This window comes from Entelurus aequoreus, linkage group LG18, assembly GCF_033978785.1.
Source record: "Entelurus aequoreus isolate RoL-2023_Sb linkage group LG18, RoL_Eaeq_v1.1, whole genome shotgun sequence".
NCBI lineage: Eukaryota > Metazoa > Chordata > Actinopteri > Syngnathiformes > Syngnathidae > Entelurus > Entelurus aequoreus.
The window spans coordinates 4,524,011-4,550,992 of NC_084748.1; the positions used below are offsets into that span (position 1 = coordinate 4,524,011).

At 33.7% G+C, this 26,982-nt stretch overlaps 2 protein-coding genes and 1 long non-coding RNA gene across 5 annotated transcripts; 1 reads left to right on the forward strand and 2 right to left on the reverse strand.

The window, feature by feature from the left end:
- Positions 1–8,471: 8,471 nt before the first annotated feature.
- On the reverse strand, positions 8,472–8,749 carry LOC133633466 (homeobox protein OTX1-like). The gene has a single exon (XM_062025998.1). The coding sequence runs from the start codon at positions 8,712–8,714 to the stop codon at positions 8,472–8,474; it is 243 nt and encodes an 80-aa protein (XP_061881982.1). The 5' UTR covers positions 8,715–8,749.
- A 315-nt stretch (positions 8,750–9,064) lies between these two features.
- LOC133633465 (homeobox protein OTX1-like) lies at positions 9,065–20,150 on the reverse strand. Its single transcript, XM_062025997.1, has 4 exons — positions 19,811–20,150; positions 16,879–16,970; positions 16,645–16,796; positions 9,065–9,778 (listed from the first exon to the last, which is right to left on the reverse strand). Exons 2-4 carry the CDS (start codon positions 16,967–16,969, stop codon positions 9,065–9,067), a joined length of 957 nt encoding a protein of 318 aa, XP_061881981.1. The 5' UTR covers position 16,970; positions 19,811–20,150.
- Positions 20,151–20,193: 43 nt separating this feature from the next.
- On the forward strand, positions 20,194–26,776 carry LOC133633705 (uncharacterized). 3 transcript variants are annotated; one of them, XR_009821816.1, is made up of 4 exons: positions 20,194–20,318; positions 21,787–21,843; positions 26,111–26,595; positions 26,671–26,776. It is a non-coding gene; the product is annotated as an uncharacterized LOC133633705 (long non-coding RNA). The 3 variants fall into 3 exon arrangements; XR_009821817.1 differs by having other exon boundaries at positions 26,111–26,176; positions 26,434–26,770; XR_009821815.1 differs by having other exon boundaries at positions 26,111–26,770.
- The last annotated feature ends 206 nt before the right edge of the window (positions 26,777–26,982 follow it).

Here is a 26,982-nt window from a genome sequence, read left to right on the forward strand (position 1 = left end):
TGATCACTGTGTTTTTCCCTGCGTTGATTGTCGTGTCCTCCCTCACCCCGCAGTTCCCTGTGTGCATCCCCGGGTCCTGGTTCTCGACTCCTCGCTTGCCCCCGGACTACGGCGACTCGTTCCTGCCCCTCGACCCCGCTTCCGCCCCTGGACAACCCTGCCTGCCTTGCCCTTGTCGGACAGCACAGCTCCTCTCAACACGCACCTCCAACATTTACGGTAAAACGCTCCAGGTAAATACTACACATAGTCTTACACCAGGGGTGTCCAAACTTTTTCCACTGAGGGCCGCAAACGGAAAAATTAAAGCCTGCGGGGGCCATTTTGATATTTTTCATTTTCAAACCCTAACAAAATATATGGATTTTTTATTTTTATTTTACCTTTAGGGGTCCCGAGGACCATAAAGGGTCTCAGTTATTAAAATGTTAAAAATAAGTCTAATTTTTAATAGGGATGTCCGATAGTGGCTTTTTGACGATATCCGATATTCCGATATTGTCCAACTCTTTAATTACCGATACCGATATCAACCGATACCGATATCAACCGATATATGCAGTCGTGGAATTAACACATTATTATGCCTAATTTGGACAACCAGGTATGGTGAAGATAAGGTACTTTTTAAAATAATAAATAAAATAAGATAAATAAATTAAAAACATTTTCTTGAATAAAAAAGAAAGTACAACAATATAAAAACAGTTACATAGAAACTAGTAATGAATGAAAATGAGTCAAATTAACTGTTAAAGGTTAGTACTATTAGTGGACCAGCAGCACACACAATCATGTGTGCTTACGGACTGTATCCCTTGCAGACTGTATTGATATATATTGATATATAATGTAGGAACCAGAATATTGATAACAGAAAGAAATGGGGGGAGGGAGGTTTTTTGGGTTGGTGCACTAATTGTAAGTGTATCTTGTGTTTTTTATGTTGATTTAATAAAAAAATTTAAAAAATTGTTTTTAAAAACGATACAGATAATTAAAAAAAACGATACAGATAATTTTCGATATTACATTTTAACGCATTTATTGGCCGACATCCCTAATTTTTAATATCATTTTTTAACGCTTACAGTAAATCTCTATATCAACTTTTAAAAAAAAAAAAGGTTTTATGGCTTTTCTGTCAAAAACAACTTTGTTTTTTATAGTAAAACTGAAATATGCAGTATTTAGTAATTAGAGCCTTAAAATATCAATAATGCAGGACACCATTGATTTTAATTCTTTAATATTTTTGAGTCATCACAGTGAAAAGATAAATAAAATACCACTAAATATATTTGGGATCCAAAAGGTGCCCCACTCATAAAGTGATACATTTTTATTAGTTTTTTGTTTTTTACATTTAACACTTAAATTAGTAGATCAACTTCAGACATATCTGTCCATTTTACGTTGGAACTATTATTTTGTTTGTTTTATGCTCTTTTGTCAAAGAAAACATTGTTTTTATACGGCAACTACACAATATATGCAATATTTACCACATAAAACATTTTAAAGTGAAATATTTGAACTAATTGGAGCTTTGAAAAGAATTAATTATAACATGGATTTTTTGTCATTATTTTTTTATGGAGCAATGGCAAAAAAAATAAAATAAAGAAAGACAAAAGAAAAGAAAAACAGCCTGCATGGCAGCTTTTGTGTCAACATTACAACTTTTTCTCGTTAGATTTCACCTCATTCCACTTTTTGTAATGTTCTTTTTTTATTTTTGCAATAGCATTTCCAGAATGTGTGGCGGGCCGGTAAACAATTAGCTGCGGGCCGCAAATGGCCCCCGGGCCGCACTTTGGACACCCCTGTCTTACACCATACACACTCTTGGATTTTGTCACACTCCATTTCCTTAGTTATAATATTTAGTATTGTTTATTATATACAAACGTGTATATATATGATCTATATATATAATAAATCTCAGAGCTACATACATCCCACTGGTGTCTGTTGCCGTCATCTCCCTCTGTCCAAACTATAACAATTCTTGAAACAAAAACGTGTTTGGACTATCTTGTTGCATCAGAAAACATTAACGTTTATATTTTCTGTCAAATTTGAAAGAGCAAATACATTGAAAAAAAAAAACTTACTTACAATACTTGCCAACCCTCCCGGATTTTCCGGGAGACTCCCGAAATTCAGCGCCTCTCCCGAAAACTTCCTGGGACAAATTTTCTCCTGAAATTCAGGCAGGGCTGGAGGCCACGCCCCCTCCAGCTCCATGCGGACCTGAGTGAGGACAGCCTGTTTTCACGTCCGCTTTTCCACGATATAAACAGCGTGCCTGCCCAATCACGTTATAACTGTAGAATGATCGAGGGAGAGTTTTTGGTTTCTTATGTGGGTTTATTGTTAGGCCAGGGGTGTCCAAACTTTTTCCACTGAGGGCCGCACACGGAAAAATTAAAGCATGTGGGGGCCATTTTGATATTTTTCATTTTCAAACCATAACAAAATATATGGATTTTTTAATTTATTTTACCTTTAGGAGTCCCAGGGACCATAAAGGGTCTCAGTTAGGGATGTCCGATAATGGCTTTTTGCCGATATCCGATATGCAGATATTGTCCAACTCTTTAATTACCGATACCGATATCAACCGATATATACAGTCGTGGAATTAACACATTATTATGCCTAATTTGGACAACCAGGTATGGTGAAGATAAGGTACTTTTTTTTTTTTTAAATGAATCAAATAAAATAAGATAAATAAATTAAAAACATTTTCTTGAATAAAAAAAGTAAAACAATATAAAAACAGTTACATAGAAACTAGTAATTAATGAAAATTTGTAATATTAACTGTTAAAGGTTAGTACTATTAGTGGAGCAGCAGCACGCACAATCATGTGTGCTTACGGACTGTATCCCTTGCAGACTGTATTGATATATATTGATATATAATGTAGGAACCAGAATATTGATAACAGAAAGAAACAACCCTTTTGTGTGAATGAGTGTAAATGGGGGAGGGAGGTTTTTTGGGTTGGTGCACTAATTGTAAGTGTATCTTGTGTTTTTTATGTGGATTTAATAAAAAAAATAAAATAAAATAAAAAAATTTAAAAAAACGATACTGATAATAAAAAAACGATACCGATAATTTCCGATATTACATTTTAATGCATTTATCGGCCGATAATATCGGCAGACCGATGTTATCGGACATCTCTAGTCTCAGTCATTAAAATGTTAAAAATAAGTCAAATTATTTTTTTTGTTATTTAACGCTTACAGTAAATCTCTATATCAACTTCAAATTGATATAAAGTAATAAAAAATAAAAAGGTTTTATGGCTTTTCTCTCAAAAACAACTTTGTTTTTATATAGTAAAACTGAAATATGCAGTATTTAGTAATTAGAGCCCTAAAAGATCAATAATGCAGGACACCATTGATTTTTAATTCTTTAATATTTTTGAGTAATCACAGTGAAAAGATAAATAAAATACCGCTAAATATATTTGGGATCCAAAAGGTGCCCCACTCATAAAGTGATACATTTTTATTAGTTTTTTGTTTTACTTTCAACACTTAAGTTACGAGATCAACTTCAGATATATCTGTCCATTTTACGTTGGAACTATTATGCGCTTTTGTCAAAGAAAACTTTGATGTTTTTATATGGCAACTACACAATATATGCAATATTTACCACATAAAACATTTGAAAGTGAAATATTTGAAGTAATTGGAGCCTTGAAAATAATTTATTTTTTATTTTTTTTAACAATGGCAAAAAAAAATAAATAAAGAAAGACAAAAGAAAAAAACAGCCTGCATGGCAGCTTTTGTGTCAACATTGCAACTTTTCCTCGTTAGATTTCACCTCATTCCACTTTTTGTAATGCTCTTTTTTTATTTTAGCAATAGCATTTCCAGAATGTGTGGCGGGCCGGTAAACAATTAGCTGCGGGCCGCAAATAGCCCCCGGGCCGCACTTTGGACACCCCTGTCACACTCTTGTATTTTGTCACACTCCATTTCCTTAGTTATAATATTTAGTATTGTTTGATTATTATATACAAACGTGTATATATATGATCTATGTATATAATAAATCTCAGAGCTACATACAGCCCCCTGGTGTCTGTTGCCGTCATCTCCCTCTGTCCAAACTATAACAATTCTTGAAACAAAAACCTGTTTGGACTATCTTGTTGCATCAGAAAACTTTAACGTTTATATTTTCTGTCAAATTTGAAAGAGCAAATACATTGAAAAAAAAAAACTTACTTACAATACTTGCCAACCCTCCCGGATTTTCCGGGAGACTCCCGAAATTCAGCGCCTCTCCCGAAAACCTCCCGGGACAAATTTTCTCCAGAAATTCAGGCGGGGCTGGAGGCCACGCCCCCTCCAGCTCCATGCGGACCTGAGTGAGGACAGCCTGTTTTCACGTCCGCTTTCCCACGATATAAACAGCGTGCCTGCCCAATCACGTTATAACTGTAGAATGATCGAGGGCGAGTTCTTGGTTTCTTATGTGGGTTTATTGTTAGGCGGTTTCATTAACGTCCTCCCAGCGCGGTAACAACACAACAACCGCAGTCACGTTTTCGTCTACCGTAAAGCCGTTCGTCTGCCGTAAACAGCAATGTTGTGACACTCTTAAACGGGACAATACTGCCATCTACTGTACATATGTGACAATACCATCTAGGGCTTTTAGAGAGTGCAGTGCACAACAAGGAGACGAAGCAGAAGAACGAATAAGATACAGCCGTGGCGACGCCGACGACGAGTAAGATGAAGAAATACGCTTGTAAGTTCAAAGCCGCAGCTGCGATTGGACCTCCGGGAAGAAGTAGTGGACTACCAAGTGCTTGGCAGTGAAGATCTTCCTCTGGAAGCAAAGATTGACCGGTTTTGGGCCATGCTAGGGAGAGATGGAAAATTCCAGACTCTAGTGCATTTGATGAAAGCACTTTTGTGCGTGCCACACAGCAATGCATCATCAGAGATATACTCCTCCCCTCTTAACCACACCCCCCACCCCACCCCCGACCACGCCCCCCATCTCCCGAAATTGGAGGTCTCAAGGTTGGCAAGTATGGGAGACGGCCAGAATACCGCTCAGTTCGCACTTGCGCACTTGTTAGTTGAAGTGGCGAAAAATATTATTTTACATTTTATTTACATTGTAGCCGAACTAAATTAACGACAGTACACAAAAATGCATTTAATAACATAATTTATTGATATTATTACCTTTAATAAAAGAAACAGACGCGCCTTCCTTCTACGTCATTTCCTTAGCAACAAGGCGCCACTCCGTTGCTAGGCAACCCTGGCTTCCTGCTCAAAGGAATGGACAATTCAACCCTTAACTCAGGGGTGTCCAAAGTGCGGCTCGGGGGCCATTTGAGGCCCGCAGCTAATTGTTTACCGGCCCGCCACACATTCTGCAAAAATTGATATTGCAAAAATTAAAAAAAAAAAGTGGAATGAGGTGAAATCTAACAAGAAAAAGTTGCAATGTTGACACAAAAGCTGCCATGCAGGCTGTTTTTTTTTCTTTTGTCTTTGTTTATTTTTCTTTTTTTTTTGCCATTGCTAAAAAAAATAAAAAAAAGACAAAAAATCTATGTTATAATGAATTATTAGTTAAATAAATATCACTTTAAAATGTTTTATGTGGAAAAAATATTGCATATATTGTGTGGTTGCCATAAAAAAACATCAACGTTTTATTCGACAAAAGAGCATAAAACAAACAAAATAATAGTTCAAACGTAAAATCGACAGATATATCTGAAGTTGATCTGATTTAAGTGTTAAAAGTTAAAAAAAAAACTAATAAAAATGAGTGGGGGGACTTTTTGGATCCCAAATATATTTAGTAGGATTTTATTTAACTTTTCACTGTGATGACTCAAAAATATTAAAGAATTAAAATCAATGGTGTCCTGCATTATTGATCTTTTAAGGCTCTAATTACTAAATACTGCATATTTCAGTTTTACTATAAAAAACAAAGTTTTCCTTCCTTCTACGTCATTTCCTTAGCAACAAGGCGCCACTCCGTTGCTAGGCAACCCTGGCTTCCTGCTCAAAGGAATGGACAATTCAACCCTTAACTCAGGGGTGTCCAAAGTGCGGCCCGGGGGCCATTTGAGGCCCGCAGCTAATTGTTTACCGGCCCGCCACACATTCTGCAAAAATTGCAAAATTGATAATATTGCAAAAAAAAATTTAAAAAAAGTGGAATGAGGTGAAATCTAACAAGAAAAAGTTGCAATGTTGACACAAAAGCTGCCATGCAGGCTGTTTTTTTTTCTTTTGTCTTTGTTTATTTTTCTTTTTTTTTGCCATTGCTAAAAAAAAATTTTTTAAAAAGACAAAAAATCTATGTTATAATGAATTATTAGTTAAAAAAATATCACTTTAAAATGTTTTATGTGGAAAAAATATTGCATATATTGTGTGGTTGCCATATAAAAACATCAAAGTTTTATTCGACAAAAGAGCATAAAACAAACAAAATAATAGTTCAAACGTAAAATGGACAGATATATCTGAAGTTGATCTTGTAATTTAAGTGTTAAAAGTTTAAAAAAAAACTAATAAAAATGAGTGGGGGGACTTTTTGGATCCCAAATATATTTAGTAGGATTTTATTTAACTTTTCACCGTGATGACTCAAAAATATTAAATAATTAAAATCAATGATGTCCTGCATTATTGATCTTTTAAGGCTCTAATTACTAAATACTGCATATTTCAGTTTTACTATCAAAAACAAAGTTGTCTTTGACAGAAAACCTTTTTTTTTTTTTTTTTACTTTATATCAACCTCAAGTTGATATAGAGATTTACTGTAAATGTTAAATAAAAAAATAATAACAATAATTTGACTTATTTTTAACAGTTTAATGACTGAGACCCTTTATAGTCCCCGGGAGCCCTAAAGGTTAAAAAAAAAAAAAATCCATATATTTTGTTAAGGTTTGAAAATGAAAAATATCAAAATGGCCCCCGCATACTTAAATTTTTCCGTGTGCGGCCCTCAGTGGAAAAAGTTTGGACACCCCTGCCTTAACTCAACAATGAGTAGATGAGTGTTGTGTGTGTGTGTGTATATGTGTAAATAAACACTGAAATTCAAGTGTTTCTTTTATATATATATATATATATATATATATATATATATATATATATATATATATATATATATATATATATAATAAAATATATATATATATATATATATATATATATATATATATATATATATATATATATATATATATATATATATATATATATATATATAGCTAGAATTGACTTGGTGAATTCTAGCTATAAATATACTCCTCCCCTCTTAGCCACGCCCCTAACCAGGCCCCCCGCCCCTAACCACGCCCCCCAGCCCCCGAAATCGGAGGTCTCAAGGTTGGCAAGTATGCGCCAGGTCCACTACTAACCACATTGTGAAGTACACAAAAGTAGTGGGACAACAACGCCATGGACTACAGGCAGGCGGTGAAACATCTGGTTGACTGGTGAGTGTTGGTACTAGACTGGCCTGCCTGTAGTCCAGACCTGTCTCCCATTTGAAAATGTGTGGTGCAATATGAAGCCTAAAATAGCACAACGGAGACCCCGGACTGTTGAGCTTGTCTATGAAGTATTCTGGTCAGTTTTATGCAATCATGAACATATTCCATCACTAACAAGGTGGGGAAAAAATATAGTAAAGACGACGAAGATGTTTGAATAGGGAAGTTTATTATTTTAAAAAAAACAAGGAAAAAATAATATCTTTTTTTTTTTTTAAAGTGCTGCAATAAGCCAGCGTCCAGCAGACCTTCACGAGGTTCTGAATCAGGTGCTGAAGCTGGAAGTGTTAGCAGCATCATGGAAGACCATCAGCAAGTCTTCTCGGGAGTTCTGCACCGGTAAAAGTACGCCGGGAAACAACTTCTTCTTCTTCTACTTCACCTGAGACGCATCGACAGTCCCACAACCAGCAGACGACTACAGGGGTGGGGGGGTCACAGCACCTGGAAGCGCCATGGTGCCTGGTCTTTGTAGTCCAAACAGTCCGAGGTGTTGAAGGCCAGGCCAGTGGCGCCGTAAGCCTGGTGTGGATGTGGCGCGTGGTGGTGCTGGTGGTGGTGCGACGTCTGTGCGATGTGCGTGGCACGACATGGCGCCTGGGGGGCGGTGACAGCATCTGGAAGCACCATGGCGCCTGGTCTTTGTAGTCCAAACAGTCCGAGGCGTTGAAGTTAAGTTTCCAGGCCATCTGCTCCTTGTAGTCCAGACAGTCCGAGGTGTTGAAGGCCAGGCCGGTGGCGCCGTAGGCCTGGTGGGGATGTGGCGCGTGGTGGTGGTGCGACATCTGTGCGTGTGGTGGTGATGGGCGTGGCACGACATGGCGCCGCCTGAGACGCGTCGACAGTCCCACAACCAGCCAACGACTGCAGGGGGGGCGGTCACAGCACCTGGAAGCGCCATGGCGCCTGGTCTTTGTAGTCCAAACAGTCCGAGGCGTTGAAGTTGAGTTTCCAGGCCGTCTGCTCCTTGTAGTCCAGACAGTCCGAGGTGTTGAAGGCCAGGCCAGTGGCGCCGGTGGCGCCGTAGGCCTGGTGGGGATGTGGCGCGTGGTGGTGCTGGTGGTGGTGCTGGTGGTGGTGCGACGTCTGTGCAATGTGGTGGTCATGGGCATGGCCCAACATAGCGCCGCCTGAGATGCGTCGACAGTCCTACAACCCGCAGACGACTGCAGGGGGGGCGGTCACAGCACCTGGAAGCGCCATGGCGCCTGGTCTTTGTAGTCCAAACAGTCCGAGGCGTTGAAGTTGAGTTTCCAGGCCGTCTGCTCCTTGTAGTCCAGACAGTCCGAGGTGTTGAAGGCCAGGCCGGTGGCGCCGTAGGCCTGGTGGGGATGTGGCGCGTGGTGGCGCGTGGTGGTGCTGGTGGTGGTGCGACGTCTGTGCAATGTGGTGGTGATGGGCATGGCCCAACATAGCGCCGCCTGAGATGCGTCGACAGTCCTACAACCAGCAGACGACTGCAGGGGGGGCGGTCACAGCACCTGGAAGCGCCATGGCGCCTGGTCTTTGTAGTCCAAACAGTCCGAGGCATTGAAGTTGAGTTTCCAGGCCGTCTGCTCCTTGTAGTCCAGACAGTCCGAGGTGTTGAAGGCCAGGCCGGTGGCGCCGTAGGCCTGGTGGGTATGTGGCGCGTGGTGGTGCTGGTGGTGGTGCGACGTCTGTGCAATGTGGTGGTGATGGGCGTGGCCCGACATGGCGCCGCCCGCCATGGGGCTGAGCTGGTGGGTGTGCATAGGCGCCAGGTATGAGCCGCATTCCACGCCACCAAAGTAGGAGCCGGGCGGCGACGTCGTGTAGCCCTGACCGTACGCCGCTGCCGTTTGGCCGTAAGACACAGAGTACGACGCCATCCCCCCAGAGGCGGAGGACGCGTTGCGCTGCATGCAGGAGGCGGCGGCGGGGGCGGGGGCCACGGCGTCCGGCAGCGCCGTCGACACCGGGGAGACCGGCGCCGGACTCCAGATGGACGACACCGGAGCGCCGGCGGAAGAGGCGGTGCTGATCATGCCCACTGAGGAGGACGAAGAGGAGGCGGAGCTTGAGACGGCGGGGGGCGTGAAGGGCCCGCTGCTGTCGGAGCCGCTGCTGTCTCTGCCGGGAGATGACTTCTTCTTCTGCGCTTTGACTTTGGCGCCGCTCTGCTGCTGCTGCTGACGACATTTGGCCCTCCGGTTCTTAAACCACACCTGCCACACACAGGTCAAAGGTCAGCCACACCACATCGCCATGACCTTTCACCTCTGGATGAGGGACAGGTGAGACACACACAACAATCTATTTATAGAATAATTCATCAATGTAAAATACGAAAATGTTGAATATAATTCATTAAAAATAATTTATTAGACATATAATATCCTTAAATTATACAAAGTAGATGAATTAATTAATTTTAAAAAATAAATAATTAATCCAATTATTTTAAATGTAATTAATACAAATTACATATAATAAAATTAAAAAATATATATATATAAAAAGTATTATGTATCATAATATTATTATGGGCCTGCTGCAATGCCATATATGGTATGTGACACATGCTAACTGTTAGAATGTTTATGCTAGCATGCTAACATTAAAGTGCGAGCTTTTTAAGATTATTTTGCAACCGTTTATTTAAAGAAAAAAATGTTCATCCAATTATTTTAAATGTAATTAATACAAATTACATGTAATAAAATAAATAAAAAACAAAAATATTAAAATAATTATGTATCATAATAATATTATTATGGGCCTGCTGCAATGCCATACCCCTTACAGTCATATATGGTATGTGACACATGCTAACTGTTAGCATGTTTATGCTAGCATGCTAACATTAAAGTGCGAGGTTTTTAAGCATATTTTGTGACCATTTAACTATCATAGAAATAAATTGCTATTATACTATCCATCGATCCATTCATTTTCTACCACTTGTCCCTTTTTGGGGTCGCGGGGGGTCGCTGGAGCCTATCTCAGCTGCATTCGGGTGGAAGGCGGGGTACACCCTGGACAAGTCGCCACCTCATCACAGGGCTGCTATTATACTAACATATTATCATTTTTTTCTATTATATTAATTATCACAATTCATATAAATAAAGGTGTCAACTTATAAAGTCATTATTAGACATGTAGAAATGTAATTATTTAATTATTGTTTTAAAAAAATTGTCTAATTGTATAATTATCATTATACTACTATCATAGTAATAAATTATTATTATACTAATATTTTATAATTTTTTTGTATTGTATTATCACAATTCATTTAAATAAAGTTGTCAACTTATAAAGTCATTAATAGACATATAAAAATGATATTATTATTTAATTAGTTTAAAAAAACTTTACCATCAATTGCATGCCTATTATATAATTATCATTATACTACTATCATAGTAATAAATTACTATTATACTAATATATTGTATTTTTTCTATTATATTAATTATCACAATTCATTTAAATAAAGTTGTCAACTTATAAAGTCATTATTAGACTTGTAGAAATGTAATTATTATTTAATTATTGTTTAAAAAAACGTCTATTATATAATTATCAATATACTACTATCATAGTAATAAATTACTATTTTACTAATATATTATAATTTTTTGTATTATATTATTTATCACAATTCATTTAAATAAAGTTGTCAACTTATAAAGTCATTATTAGACATGTAAAAATTGTATTATTTAATTTAATTTTTTTTTAAACGTCTATTTTATAATTATCATTATACATACTACTATCATAGTAATATATTACTATTTTACTAATATATTATATTTTTTGTATTATATTAATTATCACAATTCATTTAAATAAAGTTGTGAACTTATAAAGTCATTATTAGACATTTAGAAATGTAATTATTATTTAATTATTGGGTTTTTTTTAAAAACGTCTATATAATTATCGTTGTACTACTATCATAGTAATAAATTACTATTATACTAATATATTATAATTTTTTGTATTATATTAATCACCACAATTAATTTAAATAAAGTTGTCAACTTATAAAGTAATTATTAGACATGTAGAAATGTAATTATTATTTAATTATAGTTTTTTTTTTAAACGTCTATTATATAATTATCATTGTACTACTAATAAATTACTATTATACTAATATATTATAATTTTTTGTATTAAATTAATTATCACGATTTATTTAAATAAAGTTGTCAACTTTTAAAGTCATTATTAGACATGTAAAAATGTTATGATTATTTAATTATTGTTTAAAAAAAACTTTACCATCAATTGCGTGCCTATTATATAATTATCATTATACTAATATCATAGTAATAGATTGCTATTATACTAATATATATTATTTTTTTCTATTATATTAATTATCACAATTCATTTACATAAAGGTGTCAACTTATAAAGTCATTATTAGACATGTAGAAATTTAATTATTTAATTATTGTTTTTGTTTTGTTTTTAAAATGTCTATTATATAATTATCATTATACTACTATCATAGTAATAGATTACTATTATACTAATATATTATATTTTTTTCTATTATATTAATTATCACAATTAATTTAAATAAAGTCATTATTAGACATGTAGAAATGTAATTAGTATTTAATTATTGTTTAAAAAAAACGTCTATTATATAATTATCATTATACTATCATAGTAATAAATTACTTATACTAATATATTTTCATTTTTTGTATTATATTAGTTATCACAATTCATTTAAATAAAGTTGTCAACTTATAAAGTCATTATTAGACATGTAAAAATTGTATTATTATTTAATTATTGTTTAAAAACGTTACCATCAATTGTGTGCCTATTATATAATTATCATTATACTACTATCATAGTAATAGATTACTATGACACTAATATGTTATATTTTTTCTATTATATTAATTATCACAATTCATTTAAATAAAGTTGTCAACTTATAAAGTCATTATTAGACATGTATAAATGTAATTATTATTTGGTTATTGTTTTTATTTTAAAACGTCTATTATATAATTATCATTGTACTACTAATAAATGACTATTATACTAATATATTATAATTTGTTGTATTATATTATCACAATTCATTTAAATAAAGTTGTCAACTTATAAAGTCATTATTAGACATGTAGAAATGTAATTATTATTTAATTATTGTTTAAAACGTCTATTATATAATTATCATTATACTACTATAATAGTAATAAATTACTATTATACTAATATATTGTAAAAAATGTTGTATTATATTAATTATCACAATTCATTTAAATAAAGTTGTCAACATATAAAGTCGTTATTAGACGTGTAGAAATGTAATCATTATTTAATTATTGTTTAAAACGTCTATTGTATAATTATCATTATACTACTATAATAGTAATAAATTACTATTATACTAATATATTGTAATTTTTTTGTATTATATTAATTATCACAATTCATTTAAATAAAGTTGTCAACTTATAAAGTCATTATTAGACGTGTAGAAATGTAATTATTATTTAATTATTGTTTAAAACGTCTATTGTATAATTATCATTATACTACTATAATAGTAATAAATTACTTTTATACTAATATATTGTAAAAAAAAATTGTATTATATTAATTATCACAATTCATTTAAATAAAGTTGTCAACTTATAAAGTCATTATTAGACTGTAGAAATGTAATTATTATTTAATTATTGTTTAAAACGTCTATTGTATAATTATCATTATACTACTATAATAGTAATAAATTACTATTATACTAATATATTTTAATTTTTTTGTATTATATTAATTATCACAATTCATTCAAATAAAGTTGTCAACTTATAAAGTCATTATTAGACGTGTAGAAATGTAATTATTATTTAATTATTGTTTAAAACGTCTATTGTATAATTATCATTATACTACTGTAATAGTAATAAATTACTATTATACTAATATATTGTAATTTTTTTGTATTATATTAATTATCGCAATTCATTTAAATAAAGTTGTCAACTTATAAAGTCATTATTAGACATGTAGAAATGTAATTATTTCTTTATTTTATTTATTTTTTAAACGTCTGTTATATAATTATCATTATACTACTATTATAGTAATAAATTACAATTTTACTAATATATTATAATTTTTTGTATTATATTAATGATTACAATTCATTTAAATAAAGTTGTCAACTTATAAAGTCATTATTAGACATGTAGAAATGTAATTTTTTTTTTTTTTTTTTAAACGTCTATATAATTATCATTATACTACTATTATAGTAATAAATTACAATTTTACTAATATATTATAATTTTTTGTATTATATTAATGATTACAATTCATTTAAATAAAGTTGTCAACTTATATAGTAATTATTAGACATGTAGAAATGTAATTTTCTATTTATTTTATTATTTATTTATTTTTTTTAAAACGTCTATTATATAATTATCATTATACTACTATTATAGTAATAAATTACTATTTTACTAATATATTATAATTTTTTGTATTACATTAATTATTACAATTCATTTAAATAAAGTTGTCAACTTATAAAGTCATTAGACATGTAGAAATGTAATTATTATTTTATTTATTTATTTTTTAAACAACCTCTATTATATAATTATCATTATACTACTATCATAGCAATAAATTACTATTATACTAATATATTATAATTTTTTTGTATTTTAATTATTACAATTCCATTTAAAAAGTTGTCATCTTATGAAGTTATCAGTCGAGCACTTTTAAAACTGTCATAAAAATCATTATAAATCATTCACACTATTATTATTATTATTATTAGACATAATTTTAATTATTCTTTCATTATTGTTTAAAAACAACCATCAAATGTGTACTAATTATACTATACTGATTGCTATTATGTTAATATATTGTAAAAAAAATGTTGTATTATATTAATTATCACAATTCATTTAAATAAAGTTGTCAACTTATAAAGTCATTATTAGACGTGTAGAAATGTAATCATTATTTAATTATTGTTTAAAACGTCTATTGTATAATTATCATTATACTACTATAATAGTAATAAATTACTATCATACTAATATATTGTAATTTTTTTGTATTATATTAATTATCACAATTCATTTAAATAAAGTTGTCAACTTATAAAGTCATTATTAGACGTGTAGAAATGTAATTATTATTTAATTATTGTTTAAAACGTCTATTGTATAATTATCATTATACTACTATAATAGTAATAAATTACTTTTATACTAATATATTGTAAAAAAAAATTGTATTATATTAATTATCACAATTCCTTTAAATAAAGTTGTCAACTTATAAAGTCATTATTAGACTGTAGAAATGTAATTATTATTTAATTATTGTTTAAAACGTCTATTGTATAATTATCATTATACTACTATAATAGTAATAAATTACTATTATACTAATATATTTTAATTTTTTTGTATTATATTAATTATCACAATTCATTCAAATAAAGTTGTCAACTTATAAAGTCATTATTAGACGTGTAGAAATGTAATTATTATTTAATTATTGTTTAAAACGTCTATTGTATAATTATCATTATACTACTGTAATAGTAATAAATTACTATTATACTAATATATTGTAATTTTTTTGTATTATATTAATTATAACAATTCATTTAAATAAAGTTGTCAACTTATAAAGTCATTATTAGACATGTACAAATGTAATTATTTCTTTATTTTATTTTTTTAAAACGTCTGTTATATAATTATCATTATACTACTATTATAGTAATAAATTACAATTTTACTAATATATTATAATTTTTTGTATTATATTAATGATTACAATTCATTTAAATAAAGTTGTCAACTTATAAAGTCATTATTAGACATGTAGAAATGTAATTCTTTTTTTTTTTTTAAACGTCTATATAATTATCATTATACTACTATTATAGTAATAAATTACAATTTTACTAATATATTATAATTTTTTGTATTATATTAATGATTACAATTCATTTAAATAAAGTTGTCAACTTATATAGTAATTATTAGACATGTAGAAATGTAATTTTCTATTTATTTTATTTTTATTTATTTTTTTAAAAACGTCTATTATATAATTATCATTATACTACTATTATAGTAATAAATTACTATTTTACTAATATATTATAATTTATTTTTATTTTTTAAACGTCTATATAATTATCATTATACTACTATTATAGTAATAAATTACAATTTTACTAATATATTATAATTTTTTGTATTATATTAATGATTACAATTCATTTAAATAAAGTTGTCAACTTATATAGTAATTATTAGACATGTAGAAATGTAATTTTCTATTTATTTTTTTTTATTTATTTTTTTTAAAAACGTCTATTATATAATTATCATTATACTACTATTATAGTAATAAATTACTATTTTACTAATATATTATAATTTTTTGTATTACATTAATTATTACAATTCATTTAAATAAAGTTGTCAACTTATAAAGTCATTATTAGACATGTAGAAATGTAATTATTATTTTATTTATTTATTTTTTAAACAACCTCTATTATATAATTATCATTATACTACTATCATAGCAATAAATTACTATTATACTAATATATTATAATTTTTTTGTATTATATTAATTATTACAATTCCATTTAAAAAGTTGTCATCTTATGAAGTTATCAGTCGAGCACTTTTAAAACTGTCATAAAAATCATTATAAATCATTCACACTATTATTATTATTATTATTAGACATAATTTTAATTATTCTTTCATTATTGTTTAAAAACAACCATCAAATGTGTACTAATTATACTATACTGATTGCTATTATGTTAATATATTATAATAATTATTATTATTATATTAACTATCACAATTTATTCCAAAAAGTTATCATGTTGTAATTGTTGTTGAATAAACTCATTATTATTCCACTGATGACTAATTGTTCCTGATTATGACATATAAGGGATTATTGCATGATAATTCGTTGATCAAAGTTGTGAAGTGTGAAATGTTGTCCAGTTATTGTAGAAAGCAGACATTTGGCCGACCTGCACCCTGGACTCTGGCAGGTTGATCTTGAGGGCCACCTCCTCCCTCATGAAGATGTCCGGGTAGCGGGTCTTGGCGAACAGAGCCTCCAGGATGTCCAGCTGGGTCCGGGTGAAGGTGGTCCGCTCCCGCCGCTGCTTCCGGGGGTTCGCTGCGTGCACCGTGAGCATGACGTCATGGTTACTGTCTGACGTCACCACGGAGGAGATACGTAAGTGCGTAAAAGTGTCTACCCGGGTAGCCCACGGAGGGGTGCAGCAGGTCCACGGCGGCTCCGCTCAGCAGTCCGCTCATGTAGGGACCTTGCTGGAGGTATGACATCATGCTGACGTCACAGGACACGCCCATTATTCATCAACATTGGCCTTGTTCAAGTGTTTGTTACTAAATGTTGAACTTTATATATTAAAAATAAAATATTCATCAACATTGTCCTTGTTCATATGTTTGTGAAGTGAATTATATTTATATAGCGCTTTTCTCTAGTGACTCAAAGCACTTTACATAGTGAAACCCAATATCTAAGTTGCATTTAAACCAATGTGGGTGGCACTGGGAGCAGGTGGGTAAAGTATCTTGCCCAAGGACACAACGGCAGTGACTAGGGTGGCAGAAGCTGGGATCGAACCTGGAACCCTCAAATTGCTGGCACGGCCTCTCTACCAATATAAATAAAGGTGTGTATAAAAAATAAAAAATTAAATATTCATCAACATTGCCCTTGTTCATATAATTGTTTGTAAATGTTGAACTTCATAAATAAAGGTGTATATTAAAAAATCAAATGTTTTAAATTTTAAAATATATATATTTATTTTTTTTTAAATATTTATCAACATTGTCCTTGTTCATATGTTTGTTTGTAAATGTTGGACTTCATAAATAAAGGTGTATACAAAACATTAAAAATTAAACATTTTTAAATTTTTCAAATAAAAAAAAAAAAAATGTTTTTAATATTCATCAACATTGTCCTTGTTCATATGTTTGTTTGTAAATGTTGGACTTTATAAATAAAGGTATATATAAAGAATACAAAATAAATCAATATTCATCAACATTGTCCTTGTTCATTTGTTTGTTTGTAAATGTTGAATTTTATAAATAAAGTTGTCTATAAAAAAAATCAAAAATAATTATAAAAAATAACAAAAATATTCAACAACATTGTCCTTGTTCATGTTTGTTTGTAAATGTTGAACTTTATATATAAAGGTGTATATAAAAATAAAAGATACCAAAAAAACCCATCAATATTGTCCTTGTTCATATGTTTGTTTGTAAATGTTGAACTTTATAAATAAAGGTGTTTATAAAAAAAATAAAAAATAATAATAAAAAATAACAAAAATATTCAACAACATTGTCCTTGTTCATATGTTTGTTTGTAAATGTTGAACTTTATATATAAAGGTGTATATAAAAATAAAAGATACCCAAAACAACATCAATATTGTCCTTGTTCATATGTTTGTTTGTAAATGTTTAACTTTATAAATAAAGGTGTTTATAAAAAAAATCAAAAATAATAATAAAAAATAACAAAAATATTCAACAACATTGTCCTTGTTCATATGTTTGTTTGTAAATGTTGAATTTTATAAATAAAGGTGTATATAAAAATAAAAGATACAAAAAAACATCAATATTGTCCTTGTTCATATGTTTGTTTGTAAATGTTGAACTTTATAAATAAAGGTGTATATAAAAAAAATCTTTAAAAAATTTAAAAAATATTCATCAACATTGTCCTTGTTCATATGTTTGTTTGTAAATGTTGAATTTTATAAATAAAGGTGTATATAAAAATAAAAGATACAAAAAACCCATCAATAATGTCCTTGTTCATATGTTTGTTTGTAAATGTTGGACTTTATAAATAAAGGTGTATATAAAGAATACAAAATAAATCAATATTCATCAACATTGTCCTTGTTCGTATGTTTGTTTGTAAATGTTTAATTTTATAAACAGAGGTGTATATAAAAATAAAATGTACAAAAAAAACATCAATATTGTCCTTGTTCATATGTTTGTTTGTAAATGTTGGACTTTATGAAAAATAACAAAAATATTCAACAACATTGTCCGTGTTCATATGTTTGTTTGTAAATTTTGAACTTTATAAATAAAGGTGTATATAAAAACAAATTAATTTAAACATTTTAAAAATATTAATCAACATTGTCCTTGTTCATGTTTGTTTGTAAATGTTTAACTTTATAAATAAAGGTAAATATTAAAAAGATTTAAAAACATTTTTTTAAAAGAATAAATAAATAATGATAATGTTCATCAACATTTTCATTTGCGTCCTATATCTTTCTCCAACAAGAATCCGCTTTTGTCCCAAAGTTCCGTCAGCTTTTTCGTTTCAATAAAACTTTGTCAATCACATTTCTCTATTTTATTTAACAACAAAACTAACGAAATATTGATTCTGATAATAATAATTTGAATTATCTGAGTTTACAGTCTCGGGAGATTTTTTTTTTTAAAAACGACATTTAAATTCAGCCCGTTGAATGTTGCAACATTTTTTATGGAACTTTAACGAAAATTGTTGAAAAAACGCTCAGCTGGCATGAAATAATTAATTCACCAAGAAGAAATCATTTTGTTATTGTTTTTAATTAGAATTATTAATAGACACACTTACTTTTTTGTTACAGTTTTGTCTCCTCATTTGGGATTTTTGTCTTGAAATGTAATGACTTGCTATATTTTGACAATTATATTATCATCAATTATATTATTTAATGACTGCATTATATAATACAATATACAACAACTGTAAAAGTGACCTGGATTATTTTCTATAGTTAAAACTGAGCAGTAATTTAGAATGTGGACATATTTAGTTGAACGAGGAGGTGAATGATTTAAAAAAGAAGAGTTAAAATATTTTAAGCTGTATGTAGAAAAGCAAACAATTAGCAGGAGAACACCACACGCTTATTGGTGTGCAAATGAAGCACATCACAATTAAAATGAGATCTACAATTAGCGCAATTGTTCACTAATGAGTAACTTTTATTGTGCTAATTGGCTGCTGTTTGTATTTCCATTCCCACTTCGCTCACATTTACATTTACTTAACGCAATAACAATACCTTCAGTGCAATACAATAAAATCAATATAATAAAAATCAAGCATCATCTCACCTTTCTTTGCTGAGCTCCTTGAAAGAATGACAATTAAAAATCCTGTAAAAGTCAAAGCGATGCCATCGTCATCAAAACAACAAATATCCACATTGAGGAAGTTGGGATCAGCTTCAATTGTCCGAAAAACAAGAAAATAAGTCAAACTGTTATAAAATAAAAAAAATAAAAAAGGTCTAGGTTGAAAAGTCTTTGGGTCCTTCGGGCATCGCTTCTGTCAGCCGCTAATTGACGCGCGCTCCTGCCGCTCTGGCCTAAAGCGCTCTGGCCTTCTCCGAGCCAGCCAATCACGTCACGTCCTGCCCTCCTCGCCGATCGGGACGTCCAATCAGATCCTCACATGGGCCACGAAGCTCCCGCCTACTTGTCAAAACAAGCAGTGTCACGTGACGCTCATGACGTCACGCTAACAAAGTGTCGGAAGAAGCTCGACGTCAACAAGATTCTCCCCCAAAAAAGACGACTTTTTTCGCTGCGTGGCTGTAACTTTTCCGCCACAGTTCAGCGGGTTTGTGTTTAATTCATGTTTACTCGCACAGAAAGTCAATTAAATAATGTATTTGGTGTCTAAAGAACGCCGACATTTACGACTTAGCTTAAAGTTAGCTTAAATGTTAGCTTAAACGTCCCAAACGGCAGTTTTTATTTCCAGTAAAACATACAATAATATTTTATTATTTTATTTAAATTAATGTACAACAATGAAATAAACACTGTTTAGGTCACCAAATGTAGCCAACAAAAAAAATGTGATGCACTTAATTGTAATTAAGTTAAGCATGTTTTACATTCTAAAAGTACAATTACGAAAAAAAATTAAGACGCAAAAGTGCAAAGTTGTGTAATAAAGGAGAAAAAGTTGACTCTAATGACACAAAGTAGCCATGTTTTAATTTTTAAACCTGTTGTAGCTCAAATAATAATAAATCAATGTTATTATTATTGACCTATTCAATGCTTAAATTAACTACTAAAATTTACTAATTGTACTAAAAGTACAATTACGCAAAAAAAAATAAGACGTGGAATAAAAGCGCAAAGTGGTGTAATAAAGGAGAAAAAGTTGACTAATGACACAAAGTGGCCATGTTTTTTATTTTAAACCTGTCATAGCTCAAATAATAATAAATCAATGTTATTATTATTGACCTATTCAATGCTTAAATTAAATCAAATATTCCACTTTGAGATATTTCCGGGTAAAATATTGCATGGTTTGTGTGTTTTTTTGCCATAAAAAGCAAGAGTTTTCTTTGACATAAAAGTTAAGTTAAAGTTAAATAAGGCACAAAACATAAACATTGTATCAACTGGAAGTTGATCTACAGAGCAGTGGTTGTCAAACTTTACAAAATACAACTTCCAAGTTGTATTTTGTCTTCTATCTATATAATATATAAAATAATAATAATGAGAAATATGTAGTTTTTATTACTATTTATTTTGTTTTTCATTCCCCTTTATACCAAAGACTATAAAAATGGGAGCCATTACCTCCCTGCTTGGCACTCAGCATCAAGGGTTGGAATTGGGGGTTAAATCACCAAAAATTATTCCCGGGCGCGGCCACCGCTGCTGCTCACTGCTCCCCTCACCTCCCAGGGGGTGATCAAGGGTGATGGGTCAAATGAGAATATATTCGCCACACATAGTGTGTGTGTGTGACTATCATTGGTACTTTAACTTTCACATTTTAGGGCAGGGGTGTCAAAGTCAAGGCCCGCGGGCCAAATCCGGCCCATGAATGAATGATCTATGGCTCCCGGGAGGATATTTGATTAGTATTAGAACCGGCCCGCAGGCCACAGCCACCTGCTGCTGTTTTGCACGCACCAATAATCAGTGTTGGTGCTAGGAATTTTCAAAATAGGGACCCCATCAAGTCATAAAAATGGGGTCCTTCTGTAAATTTTTGGAGTCCTTTTTTGTAACCTTTTTGAAAACAAATGATAAATGTATGCATTATCCTGTTACAGCTCACATTCTGTGGTCACCGAATCAGTCTGCATCCTAATGACAGCAGACCTTGTACAGTAAGTGATGTTTTTTTATGTTTTGTTGCATCTGATGAAGTCTGCAGTGAGTAATAATCAGTGATGATGTAGGAAAAAAAAGAGAATGTCGTGATGCATTTTTTAAATTAATGCGCCGCGTATGCTTAAAATGACCGAAATACGTGAATATAAAATATTATAAATGTCACTACACTACATATATACTTACATCATGTATATAAAACCCTAATAGAGGTGTTTGGATGTTTTTAATCGTTTTATAGGCAGAATAGAGCGGCTCCTATTGGATCCATTGCAATCGGACTTTTGATCGCATTTATTGTGTGAATGCTCCAAAACATTCACACATACTGGATGGTTTTCTACACCAAAAGTCATCTATTTCTTCTTCTTCTTCTTCTGTAGATTTTGGCGCGCGCAACCTTCCACATTTTTCATCCGATTCAAACCGTTTCAACTTAAAACTGTTCAGCCTATTCGGGAATGGCGGGCTTTCCCTTTACAAATTCCCAGATTTCCTAGAATTCCAGGTTTTCCGGGACATCTTTCCCATTCAAAATGAACTGGCCATTTTTCAAACTTCCACAATTCCCACATTTTTCAACCGATTCGAACCATTCCACCTTGGCCTGGTGGTTAGAGTGTCCGCCCTGAGATGGGTAGGTCGTGAGTTCAAACCCCGGCCGAGTCATACCAAAGACTATAAAAATGGGACCCTGCTTGGCACTCAGCATCAAGGGTTAGAATTGGGGGTTAAATCACCAAAGTTATTCCCGGGCGCGACCACCGCTGCTGCTCACTGCTCCCCTCACCTCCCAGGGTGTGATCAAGGGTGATGGGTCTAATGCAGAGAATAATTTCGCCACACCTAGTGTGTGTGTGACTATCTTTAACTTCAACATATTCAATTCATCCTGGAAATTCAAACCGTTTTTCCACGTTCCACAAATTTCCAGGAATTCCTGTTTTTTTTCCAACCTTATTTCCAACCTTTTTCTGTCCAGGGTGTACCCCGCCTTCCGCCCAAACGCAGCTGAGATAGGCTCCAGCACCCCCCGCCACCCCGAGAGGAACAAGCGGTAGACAATGGATGGATGGATGGAATCCTTTCACATTTTTCAACCCATTTCAACCGTTCCACTGTCAAAACATTCCTCTTAGTCAGCACAAAAAATCAAGTTGGTTTAAGAACTTGAAAAATTCCCGGTTTTCCCGAAATTCCGTAATATAATTTCTCAATTAAAAAACTTTTACTACTTCAAAATTTCTTGAGCGATTTAAACAATTACAACAACAACCAATTCATTCAGGACATTCATGCTCCTAATCATTTTCCAAAAAATCCCACTTTTCCCCAAATTCCCATTTTCCAGGAAGTTGCTATTGAAATGAATGGGACATGTTTCCAAGTTGCACAATTCCCACATTTTTCAACCTATTCAAACCATTCCAACATCAACACATTCCACTCATCCTGGACATTCAAACTAATACTTTCCCGAGTTCCAAACCAAATTCCGTTTTTCCTGGAAATTCAAACTCTTCTAAATTCAAACCCTTCCAACTATTCTTACATTCAATCAATCAATCAATGTTTATTTATATAGCCCTAAATCACAAAAGTCTCAAAGGGCTGCACAAGCCACAGCGACATCCTCGGCACAGAGCCCACACAAGGGACGTCGATGTGAATGACTTTGAAGAAACCTTGGAGAGGACCGCATATGTGGGTAACCCCCCCTCTAAGTACAGTCCCTAGTGGATCCACATAACAGTGAGAGTCCAGTCCATAGTGGGGCCAGCAGGAGACCATCCCGAGCAGAGACAGGTGAGTAGCGCAGAGACGTCCCCAACCGATGCACAGGCAAGCGGTCCACCCCGGGTCCCAACTCTGGACAGCCAGCACCTCATCCATGGTCACCGGAACCGGAATAACCCGGCGAGGGGGCAAAGGAGAAAAGAAAACGGCAGATCAACTGGTCTAAAAAAGGGGGGTCTATTTAAAGGCTAGAGTATACAAATGAGTTTTAAGATGGGACTTAAATGCTTCTACTGAGGTAGCATCGCTAACTTTTACCGGGAGGGCATTCCATAGTATTGGAGCCCGAATAGAAAACGCTCTATAGCCCACAGACTTTTTTTGGGCTCTGGGAATCACTAATAACCCGGAGTTCTTTGAACGCAGATTTCTTGCCGGGACATATGGTACAATACAGTCAGCAAGATAGGATGGAGCTAGACCGTGTAGTATTTTATAAGTAAGTAGTAAAACCTTAAAGTCGCATCTTAAGTGCACAGGAAGCCAGTGCAGGTGAGCCAGTATAGGCGTAATATGATCAAACTTTCTTGTTCTTGTCAAGAGTCTAGCAGCCGCATTTTGTACCAACTGTACTACATTCTGTCAGCATTTCAGTTCAATTTCAGCATTGGAGCATTCACACGCAATTCCTTCAGGAATTGCCTGTTCTAGTTTAATATTTAGAATGCATTAAAAAAATGATTTCATAATAATTGTGAACGAAATTCCCAAAAATGTGCAGTTCCCCTTTAAAAAAAATTATGATTGAGACCGTCTCGGGTTTAATGTTCACCAAACATGAGGGGAGCAGTAAGGGTTTTAAAAAAATCTATATATTGTGTTGGTTTTAACATTGAAAATATCAAAACGGCCCGCACGTCCCTTGAGTTTTAGTGAATGGCCCTCAGTGGTAAAGTTTGGACCCTGATTTACATAAACCATGGACAATCTTTGTCAACGAGCGGAAAAAGGAAGGCGAAAATTATGCTAACGGCATGTCAGATCATCCACACGCTGACCACAAGTATCAAGATATCAAGTGGACTAAGTCCTTGTTGTTTCGGGGGTCTGGGGGCTCTAATCCCAAATTGCTGGACTATTTTGTTAATACTAAAGCAGTAAATCCCGGGATCAGGCGGCCCAGAGTGTGTGTGAGGAGGAGCTGCTGTCTTGGCTTCATGTTGCCTCCGTGCACTAAATCCTCGCTTGACACTCATGTCAGCAAAGAAAACGTAAAGCAGAGAGAGTGTGTGTGTGTGTGTGTGTGTGTGTGTGTGTGTGTGTGTGTGTGTGTGTGTGTGTGTGTGTGTGTGTGTGTGTGTGTGTGTGTGTGTGTGTGTGTGTGTGTGTGTGTGTTCCTGTATTTCTACCCTTCTTGAGACATCAACAAGGAAAAGTGAGCAAGTAAATTTTATTTATAAAGCGCGTTTCACAGATAAAATCACAAAGCACTGTACAAAACATAGGTGAAGTAAAACAACAATTCAATGAAAACAACAGGGGCAACATCATAAAAAGGATACAAAGTGGAATAAAAATGACAGTTAAAAGGTTTTATTAACTAAAAGCTTTACTAAAAAGAGAAGTGCTCAAATGTTTCTTAAAAGTGTCAACACAGTCAAGATCACGGTGGGACTGGTGCAAGTTGTTCCAGAGTCTGGGAGCTATAGACTATAGCTATGGACCCCGACTTAAACAAGTTGAAAAACGTATTCGGGTGTTACCATTTAGTGGTCAATTGTACGGAATATGTACTGTACTGTGCAATCTACTAATAAAAGTTTCAATCAATCAATCAAAAGCCTGGAATGCCAGGTCTCCACGGGTTTTAAAATGGGTTTTTGGGATCTTTAGAAGACCCTGGCCTGAAGACCGTCGGCTGCGCCCTGAAGAGTATGGGCCTAACAAGTCAGTGATGTACTGACACACGGAAAGTCAGGACTAAAATCTTCAACTCAATGCGGAATTTTGACTGGAAGCCAAAGAAGACTGGATCAAATGAGGGGTAATGTGGGCTGTTCTGGGTGCACCGGTCCAAAGTCTTTCAGCTGCATTTTGTACCGTCTGAAGTCTCTTTAGCGTTGTTGAAAATAATGAAGAAAAAATTGCAATAGTCAATACGAGATGAAATGAACGCGTGAATGATCATTTAGTAGCTTCCATATGAGGAGGTGTGAACAAGTTGGGACATGGTCCCAATAACAACATCTATAATCTATAACATCTAATAGAGAATTCTCATTTGCACCCCTGGTGGGGAAATCTATCAAAATTAGGGCGATCCCAAAAAGGAGGGATTTTTCAAATTGACTGTGTGTCAGTTTTAAAAGTTCTTTCCCCCATATGAAATAACAAGTGTGTGTAAAAATTTGAAGGGCTCCCCCTCTGGTCAACGTATGTAATAAGTGTGTGCAAGAAATTGAAATGGGGCCCCCTTTGGCCAAAAGTAATACAAATTAATTAATTAATATTTGTGTGTGTGCGCAGGCTGCTAGGACAAGGACAAGCTGAGCAGTTGTACAGGAGTACATGAGGAAGTCCGCGGGCGTGCAGGTAGGAAACATGCCAGTCAATGTTTTGTCTCATGTATCGTCAGTGTGGTTGTGTAAGTGCACTCCAAGTGTGCACCGGAACCGTCACGTCGCTCCAAAGATGAAACTCTCAATCAAAGCCCCACTGGCCCAGCCCCTCTTATTACAAACTAATGAGGAGGGGTGGAATCAGACACCAGAACCATGAGACCAACTGACCCCGTCCAGAACTCGTCACCCCTAAACTGTGTGTGTGTGTGTGTCTTGCAATCCTTTTAGGATTATGTCTCCCCCCGAGCCCCCCAGTCCCGTCCTTGTCTCTTTCAGTGTTGTCCCTCAGGCGATCACGTTTAAACCTGCGTCCATTCACAAACGTTCAACAAAGCGTTGCCGTGGTAACCGTGTGAACGCTGCTGGCACGGCTCAGGAATGCCCCAGGAGGTACACGTCGAAATATCGAAAAGCACCAAGCTTTGCTTCACTTGATGGACTTGTGCACGCGCATGTCTTTTTGAGACGCCTGGACATGTGACTTCATCGTGGGACGTACGTCAGCCATCATGGAGGACACGGTGCTCTGGAGAAGGACAGCCGTCCCCTCATGCTTCAGTCATAAAAGGTGAACTTGTCTTCGTAGCGCCCCCTGGCTATGAAGTAGTGTTATGTCCATTGCAGTGGTGGGATTGTAGTAGTGCAGCCAATCACTGTGCAGCACACAAGCATCACATGACCCTAACCACACACGTCCCAGTCGCTCCATTGGATAAGCTCCTGCACAAGATTACGTATTGATCATCAGGAATAAAGAGCTGATCATTTCTGCTTTTA

Bases quoted from the DNA above. Each gene is read 5' to 3' on its own strand.
- LOC133633466 (XM_062025998.1), bottom strand. From the start codon at position 8,714: ATGTTGGGCCATGCCCATGACCACCACATTGCACAGACGTCGCACCAC.
- LOC133633465 (XM_062025997.1), bottom strand. From the start codon at position 16,969: ATGATGTCATACCTCCAGCAAGGTCCCTACATGAGCGGACTGCTGAGC. The intron at 16,797-16,878 runs GTAGACACTTTT...CGGTGCACGCAG, and splicing joins CCCCTCCGTGGGCTACCCGG to CGAACCCCCGGAAGCAGCGG. The intron at 9,779-16,644 runs GTCGGCCAAATG...TGTGTGTGGCAG, and splicing joins TGCCAGAGTCCAGGGTGCAG to GTGTGGTTTAAGAACCGGAG.